This window comes from Adiantum capillus-veneris, chromosome 2 (assembly GCF_014529385.1).
Source record: "Adiantum capillus-veneris isolate H3 chromosome 2, ASM1452938v2, whole genome shotgun sequence".
Classification (NCBI taxonomy): domain Eukaryota; kingdom Viridiplantae; phylum Streptophyta; class Polypodiopsida; order Polypodiales; family Pteridaceae; genus Adiantum; species Adiantum capillus-veneris.
This window is the reverse complement of record NC_140932.1, coordinates 25,025,893-25,043,283: the sequence shown is the minus strand read 5'-3', so window position 1 is coordinate 25,043,283 and position 17,391 is coordinate 25,025,893. Positions and strand designations below refer to the sequence as shown.

Sequence of the window (17,391 nt, the reverse complement as noted above, 5' to 3'; positions counted from 1 at the left end):
CATTTCTTTATGCCGAACTTCATCCCCCACTTCTCCGCCCAACTATGCAATCTATCTAAACTAGCCTGCAACTCCTCCTTAGACTCCGCAAATAAAACTAAATCATGTGCAAAAAGCAGGCTCTGGATCTTCAGGAGTAGGCCTGGAATAGCCACCCCAAGGTCAGTCGCACTCTCATCCAGGATGTCATTAATGAATATATTAAAGAGAGTAGGCGACGCGGGACACCCTTGACGCACGCCACGGGCGATTTGGACCTCCTCACTCAACTACGCTCCCACCCGCACTCTGACCTTGGAAGATTGGTACAAGGCTCGAAAGAAATTCAAGCAACGACCTCCAATCCCTATGGCTTCCATCTTTAAAAAGAGCGCCTCGTGTGGCACTGTATCGTACGCCTTTTCAAAGTCAATATATACCGCAAACGTCGGTTTCTTAACAACCTTCCGTCTGAGCACAATCTCCTTCAAGGCAATCACTTGTGCCACACACTCCTCCTGAGTCCGAAATCCGGCTTGACCACGCAAGAAGAAGTTTCTTTCCTCAAGTTTCACTGAGATCCTATTGATCACGAGTGAGGTCAAGAGCTTCAGAGAGATTGGAATAAGAGATATCCCTCTGTAGTTGTCCGGATTAGAAAGATCACCCTTCTTCGGGATATACACCACTACCGAGGTAGATGATGCCTCCGGCAACTTCCCTGAATCAAACCAAGTACATAGCAGTTTGAAGACTGCTGTTCCCATGTCTGTATTTGGTTTAAATCGATCCGATCTAGTTCCCTTATCTTGCATAAGGATCTTGAAAAATTCAGGGGGAATGCCATCTATCCCAGCTGCTTTATGTCGCTTGATCTTGCGACATACCTCCCGAACTTCAGTCCACCTAATAGAGTCATTGATGCCCTCTATTCTAGGCCAAAGTCGCACAACATGGTTATGCCAGTGTTCTGGGTCCTTGTTGTGCCCGGAGGGATCGGCGAAGACGCGAGAAGCATGATCCTTCCAAATGTCTCGGATCTTCTCTTCGTCCGCCTGCAGCTCGCCATTTTGGTCTCTTAGGGGTTGAGCGGGCCCTCCTTTTCTGCTCCCCCCTAGAGCGGCTTTCATATGCTTCCACCAAGCATACCACTCCTTGCGTCTTGCCAATTCGACGCTCTTGAGCATGAATCGTTTGAGAGCCTCTCTCTCGCTTCTCTTCGTTTCAGCTCGCGCCTCTTTTCAGCACTCAACAAACTTCCTCCACGCCCTATCTTCACTAGAGGAATCACTCTCTGCATGCCGCAGAGACTTCCAAGCTTCCCGTCTTGGGTTGATGGATCTCCGGGCTCTCGGGTCTAGCCTAAAGCCTCTATTTGGCCTCTTGGGAGGCCTTACGGAGAACGCACCAACATCTCGAGAGACTCTTTCAACTGCCTCCTCAAAGCTCTTCGACTGGCGGTTCACCGCCGCCTGCGTGATTTCCCCTTCCTCCGTTGCTTCTGGTAGGGAATCCCAGAAGTTGTGGTGCAAAAAGAGTTGTGAGCCGCCGGTTCAATTCTAGTCGCATCAATGGAGGGGGGGCGGTGGTGGGGGAGGCTCCGCACACACCGCATCACAAACCAACTTCACCTTAACAGGCCAATGGTCCGACAAATCCACCGCTCTCTGGACACTGGCATGGCCGAGGAACTGAAGGGCCAGATCATTGGCCAAAAAGAAGTCAATGTCTGATCGCCCTTTACCACGGGAAGAGTGATACGAGAGTCCAGTGCCTCTCGTTTGGACAATCTTAAAATCAAGGTCTTCACTCCCCAACCATCTCTTCATCGGGCGCCGTCTAAGATTCCAATCCCTTCCTACCAGGAGAGGAAGGCCCTTTCTGCCCAACCTACGAAGCTTCGAAGCTAACGCGCTTAAAACGTCTGCTCGTTCATCCACTAATTGCCTCTACGGGACACAAACATTTCCGTAAATCCAACCGTCCTTCATATTTAAAGGAAAGAGTTGGACAAACAAGGAGTTTACGTCCGACATTCCCAACTCAAAGGCTCTGAGTTCCTGGGAGACCAAGGTCACAAGTCCCTTGGCCCCTTTCTTATCAGACCCTGGCACTTGGAATGTCGAATACCCTGCCATTCTAAGGGGCCATGCACCCTGGAATAGTCGAGTCTCTTGGAGACCCACCACATTCCAAGTCTGATTCAAATGTTGAAAATAAGGATTTTGAGGATTTTGTGGCGGAGGTTCCTTTCACATCGTCTAAGAGCACTCTCTCTCTCTCTCTCTCTCTCTCTCTCTCTCTCTCTCTCTCTATAATATATATATATATATATATATATATATATATATATATATAAACTAAAAGACCAAAAACCTAACCTCAAACTTTCAACGTTCAATGGGTTGAGGGTTTGACACCAAGAGTGCAACATGAGGGACAGCTACTTGGGTCAGGTTGGTTACACATCGCCTATCCAAGGTTGGGCTGCGGACAAAGATTCATTGGCTACACGAAAAGAGCTACGAACAACAACGTGGACAATCAGCGCTCCCTGCCCCTGCCCAAGTTCGGGCGGGGATTGAGCAGATGACAGTTTTGGGGATTCCATTATGCATTCACGCACCCTTTCGATGCATTGCGCATCAGCAAGCATGCGATTCTCTTAGCGGCCATTTTCTAGGATTACTCAAGCAAAAGACCATACAGAAGAATTTCTAAATTACCTAGAAGAACTAATCAAATCACCATTAGAGTGGCTTGAAGGGAGCAAAGGCCTGAAAATGCTTAAGCTACAATGCAAACACTTAAAAGCTTAATGAAATTGCACAAGAATTAATACTTCTCTCATAGAAAAGCTCCACAATTTGCTTCCCAAAATAATCTGTTGTAATTCATCCCAAATGCAATAAAGAATAGATGTAGTGTATCCAACATAGGGATCTGTATAGTTAGAGCTTATACCTTTCAGATCTAGACTTGACAACTATGACATGTTACATACGGCATAAGCATTTGATAGGCTTTCAGCCAGAGTGTGTGTGGAATATGTGTGCTTTTGTGGATTGATGTGAGCATGTTAGGGAATATAGGACCAGGTCATGGGATCATCACTCTCCCAAGGGCGAGCACTAGAGGGAAGAGGCGGGCGAGGGGGCGGTGGCGGCGGCGGCGGCGAGAATAGCGAATCAGCAGGCGTACGCTGTCGAGCAATACTTAAAATACCAACAAACCACCCCAACAAGAGGACACAGGGTACTCCCCCCAACACAAATGTGCCCAACATGTTTACTCTGTACTCGAATATGGGAGGCAAAACTGTAAATCCAGCAGCTGCAAAGGCACCCAGCACAAACACAATTGACAATGCAAGCATTGCGGAGGCCACCCACAACGTCCGCCGCAAATGCACAACTGTAGTGGCTATATACCTATTGGGTATAGGCACCACTCCTACCAACCCTGCTAGCACCGTGGCTATGGCAAACGTAAATGACAAGCTATTAAATCCCCAAAATACCCTCACCCCAACATGCTGCCTCACAGCAGCATATGCTTCATATGCACCATCAGTTGCCGATGCTATCGGCATGTCGTAGTATGTGACATAGTTGAGTGGAGGTTGAAGCCACCCTGCAAATGTCACGCTCGCTATCAATGCGGCTGCGACAAGCACCGCATTTGCTGCATCCACATACACTTGTCGGTCCCTGTATAGTCCTTCCAAATGATTCTTCACATCTTTCCTCTCCATCAACTGCTTCTCTATCGCTGCGTGGTTCATCTCCTTCGCATATTGCAATGGTGTCTTCCCATATTTGTCCTCCACATTGGGCTTCAAGTCTTTGGAGAACATCAGGCTCATGCAGAGCTTTGACACTATCTCAGACTCACCCAAAATGGTAGCCCAGTGTAGAGCTGTTCTCTGTGTCTCTTCACCTCTTCTGTTAACGACGGCATCTTGCCATGCCGAACCCTTGATGTGCTCCTGCATGAAGTTCGCTATGTCTTCTCTGTCAGCATGAAGAGCCAGATAAACTGGTGGCAAGTCATCAAGGATATTGTACCCAGATGCATTTCGAGAAGTTTGCCGTGCTTCCTTGAATGCCATTGTGGCTGTGCGGTTAAAACGGCGAACATGATTGTGCTGATTGCGGCGGACAGTAAACAATCCTGCCACCCACTGGAAAGACTCGACGACATGGTGTTTTAGTATAGCTCGCCTTCTACGGAGCTTCTTGATCTTGGTTACCATGACACTTTGAAGGTTATGAACAAAATAATACTCTTTCATCCATTGGGCAGCCTCATCATGAGTGATCAATCTTTGAATCTGCAATTTCACAGATGGTATAGAAAGGAAGGCATGTACAAAGTCCATGTCAGCTTTACTGTGGGCAATAGCAAGGCAAAGAACACTCCGCCCTTCGTCATCGGCCACATTCAAGTCAGCCTTATGCTTGGCAAGCATGCGGAGAGCCTCCACATTGCCGGCAATCGCCGCCCAGTGCACGGCAGTTCGGCCAGCATTATCTGTAATGTTGACCTTAAACTCCCCTGTAGAAGTTTCAGCTGTAATCTCTTCCTGGAATGCAGAGAGGCCAACAATCCAACCCATTTCTTCGGTTCCTCCATACGCAGACACGTAATGCAGCAGAGTAGCTCCATCTTTGCCATGTTTCTCAAAGGGATCCACATCTTCCCGATGCAATTCCATTTTAATTGCTTTCATGTGAGCCCTCACTGCCATTGCATCCTTGTGACTGTGTGCCATGCCAATGGCGTCTTCCTCATTCTTATTTTCAAGCCAGATATCTGCTCTCGCAGATGTGAGAGCATAAATAATCTCAGGATGCCTCGCTGCAAGATGAAGGGAGGAATTTCCATGGCTATTCTCCACAGCATTAATATCTGCACCTTGATCTAATAGCCATTGAACGGTCTGTAGCTGCCCATTAGCTGCTGCATAATGTAATGCCGTCCAGCCCTTATTATCCCTTGCCTGATCAACATGTCTTTTCTTTGATGAACCAAATAGCAGATCCATGCAGGGAATGCTGTTGCCCCAGCCAGCTGCAAAGTGTAAGGGTGTGGCACCACACTTATCCCTAGCATAGACATCAGCCCCTGCTTGGAGAAGAGCACTGACAATAGCTGGTTGACCTCCACCCGCAGCATAATGCAAGGAGGTCCTGCTATTGTAGCCCCTCTCATCCACTGCTCTGCTCCCATGAGGCGTGGCCGCAAGCGCGTCGAGTAAGAGCTTCATAACACCCACATCTCCGCTCAATGCGGCGGCATGCAGAGCAGTATCCCCTTTGGTACCTGCTTTAAGAATATCCTCAACAGCACCATGCTCGAGAAGCACCTCTACCAATGCAGCATGTCCCGACCGCGCTGCAATGAACAGAGGTGTAACACCTTGGATTTCCTTACTATCTCGTGCGCTAGGTCTCCGGATGACACGCAAAGTTGTCTTGTGCACATCGACACCCTTGTTGAGAAGGTCCCCTGCATCAGCCATGGACCTCGTGAGGCTTGCCCAATGCAGCTCTGTGATGCCATACTTGCGCAGAAGCAGCTCTTTGTTAGCAGCTGATAGCTTGCAAGGGATTGATAAAATCTCTTTGGGGATCCAATTCTGTAGATCCTCTGGTAGCATTGATTTGAGCATGCGGAGGCAGGAAGCCGACGAGCCCACACTCGGATCGAAGTCGGAGCTGGTCCGACTTGACTGAGGGTGATCTGAGTCTTCCATTGTCTTGATCTGTCAAGGAGCAATCAACAATGAGGGTCACTCTTTCTAGGCAGATGATAGACATGCACCACTCAAGCACTAATCATAACAGAGAGAGAGATCCCAACAATCAGCAATTAACAGGCTCTCTTCTTTGCCCGGAGTGAATAAGGAACGATGTGAAGAAACCATTGACAAAATGCATGAAACTACAAGAAAGCATATGAACAGCACATTGTCAGCATAAAAAACGCAAATTGTACAATTGTTCCAACATGACCAGATTGAGATAAGGCTGCATAACATGCCCAGTTCAGATGATTACAAGGGCATCAATCTCGTGCAGTACCCTCTATCATGAGAGACAAAATGACAGCAACCGCGAAAAGCACGGGTTTATCGGTAGATATTAAGATGAAGACCACAATTACACTTGCAAAACATAGTGCTCAAGTGCACCATTGCATCAAGAAGTAGACACTTGAGTACTTCCTAGTGCATCACCAGCCAACAAAGCACTCATCCACAAAGCAACACAACCAAGCACTTCCAAAAAAGCTTATGTAGGAAACTAACCTCAAGGCAAAGTGGGCACTAGAGATCCCTGTACAGAACCTGTGAAAAGAGAGAAGAGAGAGACTTCTCTCTATAGAAAAGTGCTCAAAGAAAAATAGTCCTTAAAAAGGTGGGTAGGTGCTTGTGGGAGAAGGACACCCACACAATGGAGTCCAAGACTACAAGCATTGAAAAAGGAATAATGATAAAATATAGCTTCAGCTCTGCATTTCCAAAGAGGCACTTACAAGGTGGTGTCCCACTGCATACAGATTGGCCTGGCCTTTTGGATTCTTGGGCTTGCAGAGCCTAGCATGATCTCCAGACTCCACCTTCCACAATAAACAGCACGTGCCATGATCTCCTCCTCGTTGTCTTTACCGTCGCTTTTATGCACCCAGCTCATGGATCGTGGAATCTGGATGAGCATTGAGGAGTCAAGGACTTAGACTTTTCGCTCAACAGGGTTTTCTTCTATGCCCAATTTTAAGCCTACATACCTATACACCTTCTCCTCTCCAACACTCAATCTCCCTCTAGTCAGCTCTCTTCCTCTATAATCTAGGCCCAAATTTTATTTGATTTTTTTGCTTACACTCATAAAATGCACACATTTGTTGAACACTCATTGCAATGACAAATATGCATAGGCATACATGTACGCATAAATGCACACAAAGAACATTTGTATAAGGAAACAAAAGATGCATGCACACTCATGTGCTCACACAAGACAGAACACACACACCTGTACACATGCAAACAAAACACACATAATGAATGCACACCAAAATATGCAACGTGTAAAGTTGCATACATACTACAGACATATGCAAGTACGTACAGACTCGGGTCTTTTGCATCAATATTTGTACATTTAATTTAAGTGTGATGGAGATATTGATTTGTATCAAACAAAGTATATTGATACATTGCTATGTAGATTTGGCTTATTGCTACTCTTATGGAAACAATTTTGCATAGTCTTCATGATGCCAATGAGTCACGACTACTTTAATGTCACTCTCTATCAACATGCTATTGGTTGCCTTATTTATGTGTGCATTAGGAAGCCAAATGTTCAGTATGCAGTCTCATATGTGAGCATATTTATGCATAGTTCAAAGTCTAAGAATGGGCAAGCCATAAAGAGATATTTTGCTACTTGAATGGAACCATACATCCTCGGTTGTTTTACATTAAGGAGGGATCATTTAGTTCCATCATCATTATATGAGAGAGAGACTCTCTACATCAAAGGTCAACCTCACTTATATGCCTGTGTAGGACAACCATACAATCCTTTTCACAAAGGCTGTGTGGAGTTAGGGTTGCAAGAATGCAGACACAACTTGTAGTTGGAGAAGAAGCTCAAGGCACACAATAGAGAATGTATTACTTGGTGTGCAAATACAAGATAAGATAGTCGTACCATGATGGATCTATATACAGAGCATGAAAAAAAGAACCTCCTAGCGAGGGAAAAAAGTTCCCCTTTGGTCCTAAGTGTGTTCACACTCATCACTACTATATACATTGCCCGGCCCCCTCACCCCCACCTCTTGGGAGTGATGTGGTGAATGAGAGCTCGCATATAGAGTTTAGGGAAGTGCCATGCCCTATGGACATTATCAGCCCACAAAGGGAAGAAAGGCCAAAGCTTTGTGAAAAGCTTCGAACTCCTCACGAGGCAATGCCTTTGTGAACAGATCTGCAAGGTTGTCCTTTGTCGGCACATAAGACACAACACATAAGCCAAAAAGTTGATCCCTCCCGTTGAGAGTCTCTTCTTAACATAATGATAATGCACCTCAATGTGATTGGGTTCCTCGCAACTACTAATGCACTCTAACTGTCAGTGTGGATGAGAGTACAATCAACCATAAGGCATCTGAGAAGTGCACATACACCTGTAGCTATGAAAGCTACCTTGCACTCACCCTCACAACTAGAGGTGGTTGCAAGTGGTTTCTTCTTACTCAACATGATATGCAAATCTTGCGGCAATGATCCCCCCTTGGAATAAAACAACCCAAGTTGTATATGCCACTCAAGTACTGAAAGATCCGCTTAATTGCTTGCCAATGCTTAGACCTTGACCTATGCATCAATCTACTCACTTGTAAGATTGCAAACCGAATATGTCGCCTTGTAATGCATTCATAAATGAGGCAACCAATAGCTTTTAAAGGGTAACTTCTATAGGACCTTCAACATCATGTTGACTTAACTTCAACCGTGTTTCCATAGGATTGGCAATTGGCTTGCAATCATCAAGTCCAAATCTACCTACCAAAGTTTGCACATACTTTGTCTAGCATAATGCAATACCCTCATCACACTGCTTAAATTGAATGCCCAAATAATGATACAAAGGACTCAAATCTGACATCTCAAATATGACATTCAAATCAGCCTTCAATTCAACATTATATGTCTCATTCAGACGAGTGAGTAGTAGACCATCTACATACACAACAACGATAAGATATACATCATTCTTATATTTTACATACAAAGTAATTTCATTTGGTGGACTTTTTCAAAATCCATGTGTAGTCAAATGATTATTCACCTTCTCATAGCAAGCATGAGAAGATTTCTCTAAACCATACAATACTTTATTACATCAACATACTTTTTTTCTTCTTGACAAAACCACGAGGTTGCATTACATGCACTTCTGCAAGTAGATCACCATTCAAGAAAGCAGATTTGTTGATGAACATCCCATACAAAAGAAGCTGCCAATGCACAAATGAAATGAGCAACAACCATACAACAAGTGGGAGAAAACTTTTCTTCATAATCAATGCCATTTTGTGGAGCATAACCTTTTTCAACAAGCTTTGCTTTGTAGCAATCAATAATGCCATCTAGCTTAAGTTTCAGCTTATGAAGCCTTTGCACCAATGGCCTTCTTGCCAAGAGGCAAGCCACATAAAAAACAAGAAATTTTTTTCACAAGTGCATGATTTTCATCTGGAATAGCAGTCATCAAATTCTCTAAATTTTATGCTTCATCAAACGTAAGAGGTTCATCCTTGACACACATACTTGAAAGAACCAAAGCATAACAATATGATGCATAAGAATCATGATGAGAACCCAAATGAGTACAGCTAGACAACAAGTGCATCCAACTTACTATCACACAAAGTATGCACCATCCATTTTGGGATAACTTTAGCCTCCTCGTTTTTGGCCCCGTCCTCATCGAGTGTATCATTTACATCTACATCCCAAGATAGGTTGATATGTGATATCACTTAGAATGTGCATAGGTTGAATGTTTGTCTCATTTGGACTTACATTTGTATTTCCACCATTGAAAAGAGGCAAAACGATATCAGAAATGTCATGTGAGCTTACACATGTCTCTTTAGTTCATGGCAACAAGGGATGAATTGCATCTTCCACAAGAACAACATCTCAAAAAGTCAAGACACATTTTGATTGTGGCTTATATAACTTGTAATCCTTACTCTATCACTATAACCAATAAAAATGCATTTGATAGCCTTATCATCCAATTTCTTCCCTTGTTGTGACACTAGAGCATAAGCCAAGCAACCAAAAGTAGGTAAGTGACCAACAAATGGCTTCTTATCATGCCATGCCTCATATGGATTCATAGATTGCAAATCTTTCATGGAACACCTATTAAGTATGTATGCAACACACATTGTAGCCTCTAGCCAGAAAAAGTTGGCTTTTGACCATACATCGTGCCATCTCCATAAGTGACATATTTTCCCTCCTAACAACACTGTTTTGTTGAGGTGTGTAAGGCACTATATATTGGTGTTTTATTCCATGACCAACCAAAAGTGCATTAAATTCTTTTGACAAATACTTTCTCCTTGATCAAATGAAGGGTACTCACACTAAACTAGATACATTTTCAATCAACATCAAGAACCATTTGAAGCACATAAACACTTTGGGCATAGCCTTAAGCAGATATACCCTTGTATGTTGTGAGTAATCGTCAACAAAAGTCACAAAGTACAAATCATTACCAAAAGGAGAAGTGTCCAACAAACCACAAACATCACTATGAACAAGCTGCAACTTGCAAGTAGCCTACAAAAAACCATCTTTCAAAAACTTAGAATGCTACATTTTCTACAAAATATAGCCTTCACAAACACGCTTAGATGTTGCCTCCATAGGGGCTTTGCAAATGAATCAAACTGGAAAAATTCAAATGCCCAAGCATGCATACCATAAGTTTAGCATATGAAATAGCTTTTAGAATCCATAACTGCATTTGCAAAGTTTTCCATACACTTGCAATAAGTATTGGGCTTGTATAGCCCACGAGACAAGGTACCTAATGCCACAATAGTGTCACCTAAACTAGGATCGTGAACATTAAATCTTCATGCACAAAATTTACAACAAGTCATATTCTTAATGCATAAATAGACAATGTCGTATTATTTTTGATCCCATGCAAAAAAAGGACATCAAATAATGTGAAGGAATTGCCATTAATTTTGTGAAGGAACTGCCATTAACTATAGTGAGTACAATCTTTCTGACTTCTTGAGCTAGATAAGAGGCATATTACTCCCAGGTACAAAAAGTACATCAAAAAATGAGGGAATAATGTAATGTGATGATACTTCCTTCACATTTTTGTGATGTACTTTTTGTGCCTGGCAGCAATGTGTTGGGGTGTGTGACACATCCGCACCACTAGCTGGTGGAAACCCCCTCTACATTAGGAGCCTACATCATCGCTTATGCCATGAGATGCTCTTCCTCTACCCTATAAAAGAGGCCTAAGCTACACACTTTGTATCCATATCATATCCAAGCATTGATTATCATTTGAGTCTACTTTGTACGCACCATTTGCATCTAGCTTAACATTAATCTAATTATGTTTTTCTACTTGTATTAGTGTCAAACTCTCTCTCTCTCTCTCTCTCTCTCTCTCTCTCTCTCTCTCTCTCTCTCTCTCTCTCTCTCTCTCTCTCTCTCGCGTAATTAGCACACTAACACAACCATGAACGACACACTCTCATTTCTACCATAACCCATTCCCTTTCATGTGGTATCAGAGCCAATGGTTCCACACCCAAGCCTATCAATCTCCTTCTAGATCTGCATTCTCTTTCTCCCTAATCACTAGAGTCACCAATTAAGCTTGGGAATGTGCTTTTGGCTTCATTTTTATTGTGAAATTGTGTTTCTCTGAAATTATTTCATTTTTAATGTGTTTCTTTTTAGCCCACTTCATTGCATTATAGTTCTCATTAAGGCAACCATCACTTAGTGCAATTTTTGTGTGTGCAAAGCTCTTTTTGACACCTTTCCATAGAGCTTCCAAGTGCTAACTTTGCTACTATCAATTGGGTGTGATTTATATATCTATATTAGAGCTGTCATTAGAGCATTTAATTGCACAATTTGGACACATTTAACCCTGCTAATTGCATTGCTATAATAGTGTGTGCGCACTTATGGCCACTTTCAGATAGACTAAATTTTATATCCTTTTTGGGGGTTATAGTCAAGAATGAGAGTTTATAGTGTAATCAGAGAGCTTATCCTAGCAAGATTCTTGGGCAAGTACATAGCTCTTCAAAAGAGCTAGGCTACAGTGACAAGAGGCGGACTCAAACCTATGACACAAAAGTTTGAAGCCAATTGACTCAACCAGCATACCAATTCCATTGCTTGATCGTAGAGTGCCCCATCCTCTTAGTCCAAAGTCTCATGTTGTCGCTCCTACTGTCCTACATCATCCAACGACTTATGCCCCATCCCCGCTGCTTCACATCGTCATCCACGAGGCCAACCACCTTTCTCTCTGCCACACCACCTCGTTGCTTTCACCTGGGTGCTTGAATAGTCCTACCATCAGTGTGACCACTGTTTGACCTTGTGCCGACAAATCTTCACAGCTCATCACTCACTATTGTTGCCAGTTGATACAATTGGCATGTTGTTGTCCCTGCTTTATTTTACCATAGTGCCAAAATGTCTACCACAAGATTCTGAGCTTCCAACGTCCATTAGTTCTCACCATCAAGTTTTTTTTTTGGAAAAGCCTCCAACCCCATTATGGGGTGAATTCCAAATTGTACCTTGTTTTAAAAGGCATTCACCTCCTCAGAGGACCTTTCCATAAATTCAAGCTCGCCGCTTCATTGGTTTCACAAGTCCTTATTCCCATGGATGCCACACATGCCTATGAGCTCCAAGGTCATCACGATCAGGATTTATTTCGTGTTGTCACCTAGCTTCATGGAAAAGTCACAGATTAAAACCTTGTATATCTTGGGGGTTTTCAGGGTTTTTCTAATGTTGATACAAGCCATACAAATGTATGTAATATTTGTGTACAAAAGCAATGCTAGCTTCATGCATTTGCACACGTTTGTCTTTGCATTGTGTATTCACTTTTGCATTGGATCAAAGCATGAGCAATTTTGTCTTCACAAAGATGACAAAATTTGTACAAGGATCACAAATCCCTATCACGGGTAAGACCACCTCGCTAGCACATATTTGCATGAAATTTGGTATCCATGCTATGCCACTATCGGCATTCACTTTGGATACCACTTTGAGGGGAGGAGAAGCATCAATCGCAAATATCGATGATACTTTGTAGGCTAACATCGATAACACACCAAACTGAATATTTGTAGTATGCCTTAACCTTTGATATCCAACATCAAAGAAAGCCCCATTTATATTTTTACCTACCACCTAGTTGCCTACCATTCTCTAGGGAGGTGTTTTTTGATCCTAAAGCCAGTTGACAATTCTCTGGGGACGATGTTTGACTTTGATCCTACACCCTGCTACTAAATTCTCCAAGGGAGGATACATTTGTACTATCTAGGTGCTACTATGACACACATGGAGAGGCTTGTTAGGGTGTGTGACACATCCGCACCACCAATGAGTGGAAAACCCCTCTACATTAGGAGCCTACACTTTGACATCATTGCTTATGCCATGACATGCTCTCCCTCTACCCTATAAAAGAATCCTAAACTACACATTGTATCCATCTCATATATCCAAGCATTATCATCATTTGAGCCTACTTTGTGCTACAAACGGAGGACGCGGTGGCTCTGCAAAATAGAGAAAACAACATATTGCAAGCCATAAATCGACAAAGCTGAATACCTGACAACCATTCTTGCACATATTCCATGCCATATGCAACATAGAGAGACATAGAGTGAGATAGAGAGAGAAGAAGAGCACGTGTAGATGTGCCTCTTAGAGCGGAGTGCCACACCGGCACGGCAAGAGAGAAGAGAGGAGAGGAGAGAAGAATAGACATGAGCACTGGGTACAATCTCCCCCCGTGCAAGAGTGACCATTTCCCTCTTGCACGTATTTCATTTATAGATTTCTTGAATGGTCAAATTGAGTACAAATTGGCCGGCCGGTCATAAATGGCCAAAGCTCAAAAAAGAGCACTTGAGTAAAATGTACAATATATATTTCCATTCGTATATAGGCCTAGCTCAATCTAGTCTTTTCCACCTGTCAGCTGCAATAAATAATAAAATATCAATTCTATAACACTTTGTACCCACGATTTGCATCTAGCTTATCATTACTCTAATCATGTTTTGCATTTGATAATGTGCCTTAACAAATCAAGATGAGATGTAATGTGCTTTGTAGCACAACTATCAAAATAGCACACATGAGAATCTGCAAAATAGCACACATGAGAATCTGCAGCCTCAAGCATGCATGCACCCAAAGCACATTTTATCTTTATATTTGCAATCGTTAGCCCAAAGGAGAGCATAAACTTGTTTTCTTTCTCTTCTCCTTGTCGTCATTCCAATGAATCATTACATGAACAAATTTGACATCTTCACGACTACTTTTTGTACATTCACAACTTTGACTAGGTTTTTCACGTTCTTGCGACATTCTTGCAACAATTTAAAAATATAATCCAAGTAATGCTTTAGATATCATGCAAGAATTCCAAAAGCATCACATAATTTACCAAGACTTGATTGCTTTGACAAACCCATACAGTGATTTATCACTACACTCCCCCATGTCTAATGAGTAACCATCCTTGGTCAGTCCTTTGTATAGGGTGCCCAAGGTGCAATGGAATATGGAAGCATTTCTAGAATGGATTGCAAAGTTAAAGTTGGTTGCTTGAGACGGTTATAAAAGAGAGAAGAAAACGTATGAGAGTTACTTGTGTATGGCTTGATTGGAACTGCTTTGACATAGATATTGGACTAGATTCATAATTAAATGCCCACTTGTAGATCCAAAGTCATAGTTCAAACGGATGATGAAGTTAGTATGGGAAATAAGTTAGTAGCAACCAACCTATGGCAAGACATTCAAGTGAAAGAAACTACCTATTATGATATTGTCCACCCTTTGGACTTTTGTGTTGCACGTGGTTAGCATCAACATGTGAAAGGGATTGTTGGGATTTGTAATGGTCAATTACTTTGTTACTAATTTTTTTTATTAGTGGTTGAATAATGTGAGATTGGTGTATATATAGATTATAGAGTCCAAATTCTCAATTTGTTTATTAGCATTCATTAATATTTTAAATTTGATCAATAAATTCGACACCGACTCAACCATGAAGGCTTCAACCATGACAAGTGGATTTATGGCATGGACACAGTGAGAAGGATGAATTTGTAGAGGATGAACAGGACATGTAAAAAGAAAATGAGGAGGAAAGAAAATTTTCAGCCGTGTCTATCTTGATAGACCCCTTATGCACACAAAGTTAGATTTGACCTCCCTCAAATCCTTTGCCATTTCTTCCAAATAGGTTCACCGAGTCTTGGGAAAGACTTGTCTTTTACATCTTGGCCCAACAATACCGACATAGCCTGTTATGAACACTTTGTTATCAAAGTTGCCATCCTTACCTTATCTAGTGCTATGCTCTTTAAGAAACAAAACATACTTTTTACACTAAAGATAGTGGTAGCCCAAAACATTTGGCTTTCAAAAATTGACCAATAATTTAAAGAGGTTGATTCTAAATAAGCTTCTTAACACCTACTTCCAAAGCATACAAAGAAAAAGAAAAAAGGAACTTTGTGTAAAGTTCCAAGACTCCAATAATCCTAGCTTTGGCAATATTATTTTAATATATAAAAAAGTATTCAATTTATGATGTTTGACACAAAATTACAAAAAAAATTCGAATTCCCACAAAAAGCTGCGAATTGGATATTTTTGTTGTTGCAATCTGTATTCTCATTGACTCAAAACGTTTGAACTGCCCTGTATTAAAAGCTAAAAATTTGGGACCAACTAAAGTAGGAAAACATGAATTTTTTGGGCTCTTCATATGCCATTTTTCTTATTTGCCAATTACCACTTTTTGCTCAAAAATTGATCAATAATTTTGACCATAGATTGCTACACCACTTTCTGATCTTGTGTAATACTTTGTTTGCACGAATATTATATTATACTCATGTTGTACTTCTTACAAGCACCCATAATAATTGAGCAATTAAAAAGTCTTGCATATGAGCATATGCAATGCATTGAATTCCTACAAACACTAAAGCTAAAACACCAAAAAAGAGTACAATTAGCAATGAAATATTCAGCTTCAAGGATCTTGACAATATTAAAGATGTAATCACAATGGTGGCATGGGTCAGTTAGTTAGACGATTATTTTCATAAAGAAGATTTTGTCAAGTGTGATAGACTCAAATGTGCATCCAATTATCTTACTCTAGTAGAGCGACAGTTTAAAGGAATGCCATCGAGAAATATGGTCAACATCCATGCACATGGCCACATTCTAAAGCTATTTCAGCCATAATTTTCACATGCACAATATCATTCAAAGGTATGCTTGCAATGGAATTTTATGTGACTAGGTAAAAATGAAGGTATATTGATTAATTCTGAGTTGTTTGATTCAATTACATTCCATCAAGCATGTAATTACGGAAAAATTGAAGTGTAAATTCATTTCTGGTTTAGCATCCCACCTTGATACTAAATTTGACATGTATGAGCTTGCAGATTTATGAAAGACTATTAATTTAGCATTAAATGTTGAGAAGACAATTGGAGATCAAAAAATGTGAATGTTAATCTCCTAACAAAAGAAACATGCCTACTTCTAATGTTGACAGGAATAAGAACCAGTGTTGTACTTTTGTCAAGATGTAGATTTGATCATGTTTGTCTTATCTTACTAGCACAACAACAACCACAACAAGTCTAAGAATGCCCATTGATACCAATCCTTAGCAAGTTTGACGTGCAACTTACTAAGTTGGCAATGGCTCCTCCAAGAAGGTAAAAATGTTTTTAGTGCTTATAATTTGATCATTCTACTAATAAATGTCCATTACCAACAACAAAGGTGATGGTAATGGCCAATCAAATGGTCATTCCAATGGCCAAGCAAATGGTTAATCCAATGTCCAAACAAATGGTGGCATATGTTATATTAACTAGCAAGGCTACAAAAACAACCGTACTAATGTCACAATGTGTTAGGGAAAGCCAATGATTGTAAAGCACAAAGCCTACTTAAGAGGCTATTCTCTAATGAAGCATTTGCACTTTGACTCTATCATTGTGTCTATAATGTCTCTCTTTATGATCTTTCCCTTGGTATAGCCTAACCCTAATCTCCATCTCTGTGACCTAACCCTAAGTCTAACCCTAACACCATGGTTAAGCTAAGGCTCCACCCTCCATAGCGCCTAACGCTAAACCATTAGTGATTAGGGAACATGCTTCTTCATCTAACCCAACAAGTGGTATTAGAGTCGATGGTTTACACCTAGGCCTAGTTAATTCCTCTCTCCCCCTCTCCCTAATCAGTAGCATTGCTAATTAAGCTTGGCATGTTCTTGGAAATACCAATGAGCCACTACCCTTCTTGATTCATGAGCTTTTGATTAGTGGCATTCTAATAATTGTGTGTGTGTGTGTGTGTGAAATTTTAATTAATGTGCATTTTTGTGTTTATTTTTAGCTTATTTTGTAGCCCATTTCTCTTATTGCAGGCACTATTGCTTTGTGTAACTTATGTGTGTGCCAAGGCCTCAAGCAGAGCTCTCATTTGAGCCCTAGATCATTAAAGTCAGTGTGCAT

General features: G+C 41.6%; 1 protein-coding gene across 5 annotated transcripts; it reads right to left on the bottom strand.

The window, feature by feature from the left end:
* Positions 1-2,829: 2,829 nt before the first annotated feature.
* On the bottom strand, positions 2,830-6,652 carry LOC147462525 (uncharacterized). 5 transcript variants are annotated; one of them, XM_086484243.1, is made up of 2 exons: positions 6,520-6,652; positions 2,830-5,746 (listed from the first exon to the last, which is right to left on the bottom strand). In XM_086484243.1, exon 2 carries the CDS (start codon positions 5,735-5,737, stop codon positions 3,059-3,061), a length of 2,679 nt encoding a protein of 892 aa, XP_086340369.1. In that variant the 5' UTR covers positions 5,738-5,746; positions 6,520-6,652; the 3' UTR covers positions 2,830-3,058. The 5 variants fall into 5 exon arrangements, with proteins under 5 accessions (XP_086340369.1, XP_086340363.1, XP_086340357.1 ...); XM_086484237.1 differs by lacking the exon at positions 6,520-6,652 and adding an exon at positions 6,293-6,442; XM_086484231.1 differs by lacking the exon at positions 6,520-6,652 and adding an exon at positions 5,980-6,265.
* Positions 6,653-17,391: the final 10,739 nt, after the last annotated feature.

Coding starts and splice junctions, on each gene's coding strand:
- LOC147462525 (XM_086484243.1), bottom strand. CDS start 5,737: ATGGAAGACTCAGATCACCCTCAGTCAAGTCGGACCAGCTCCGACTTC.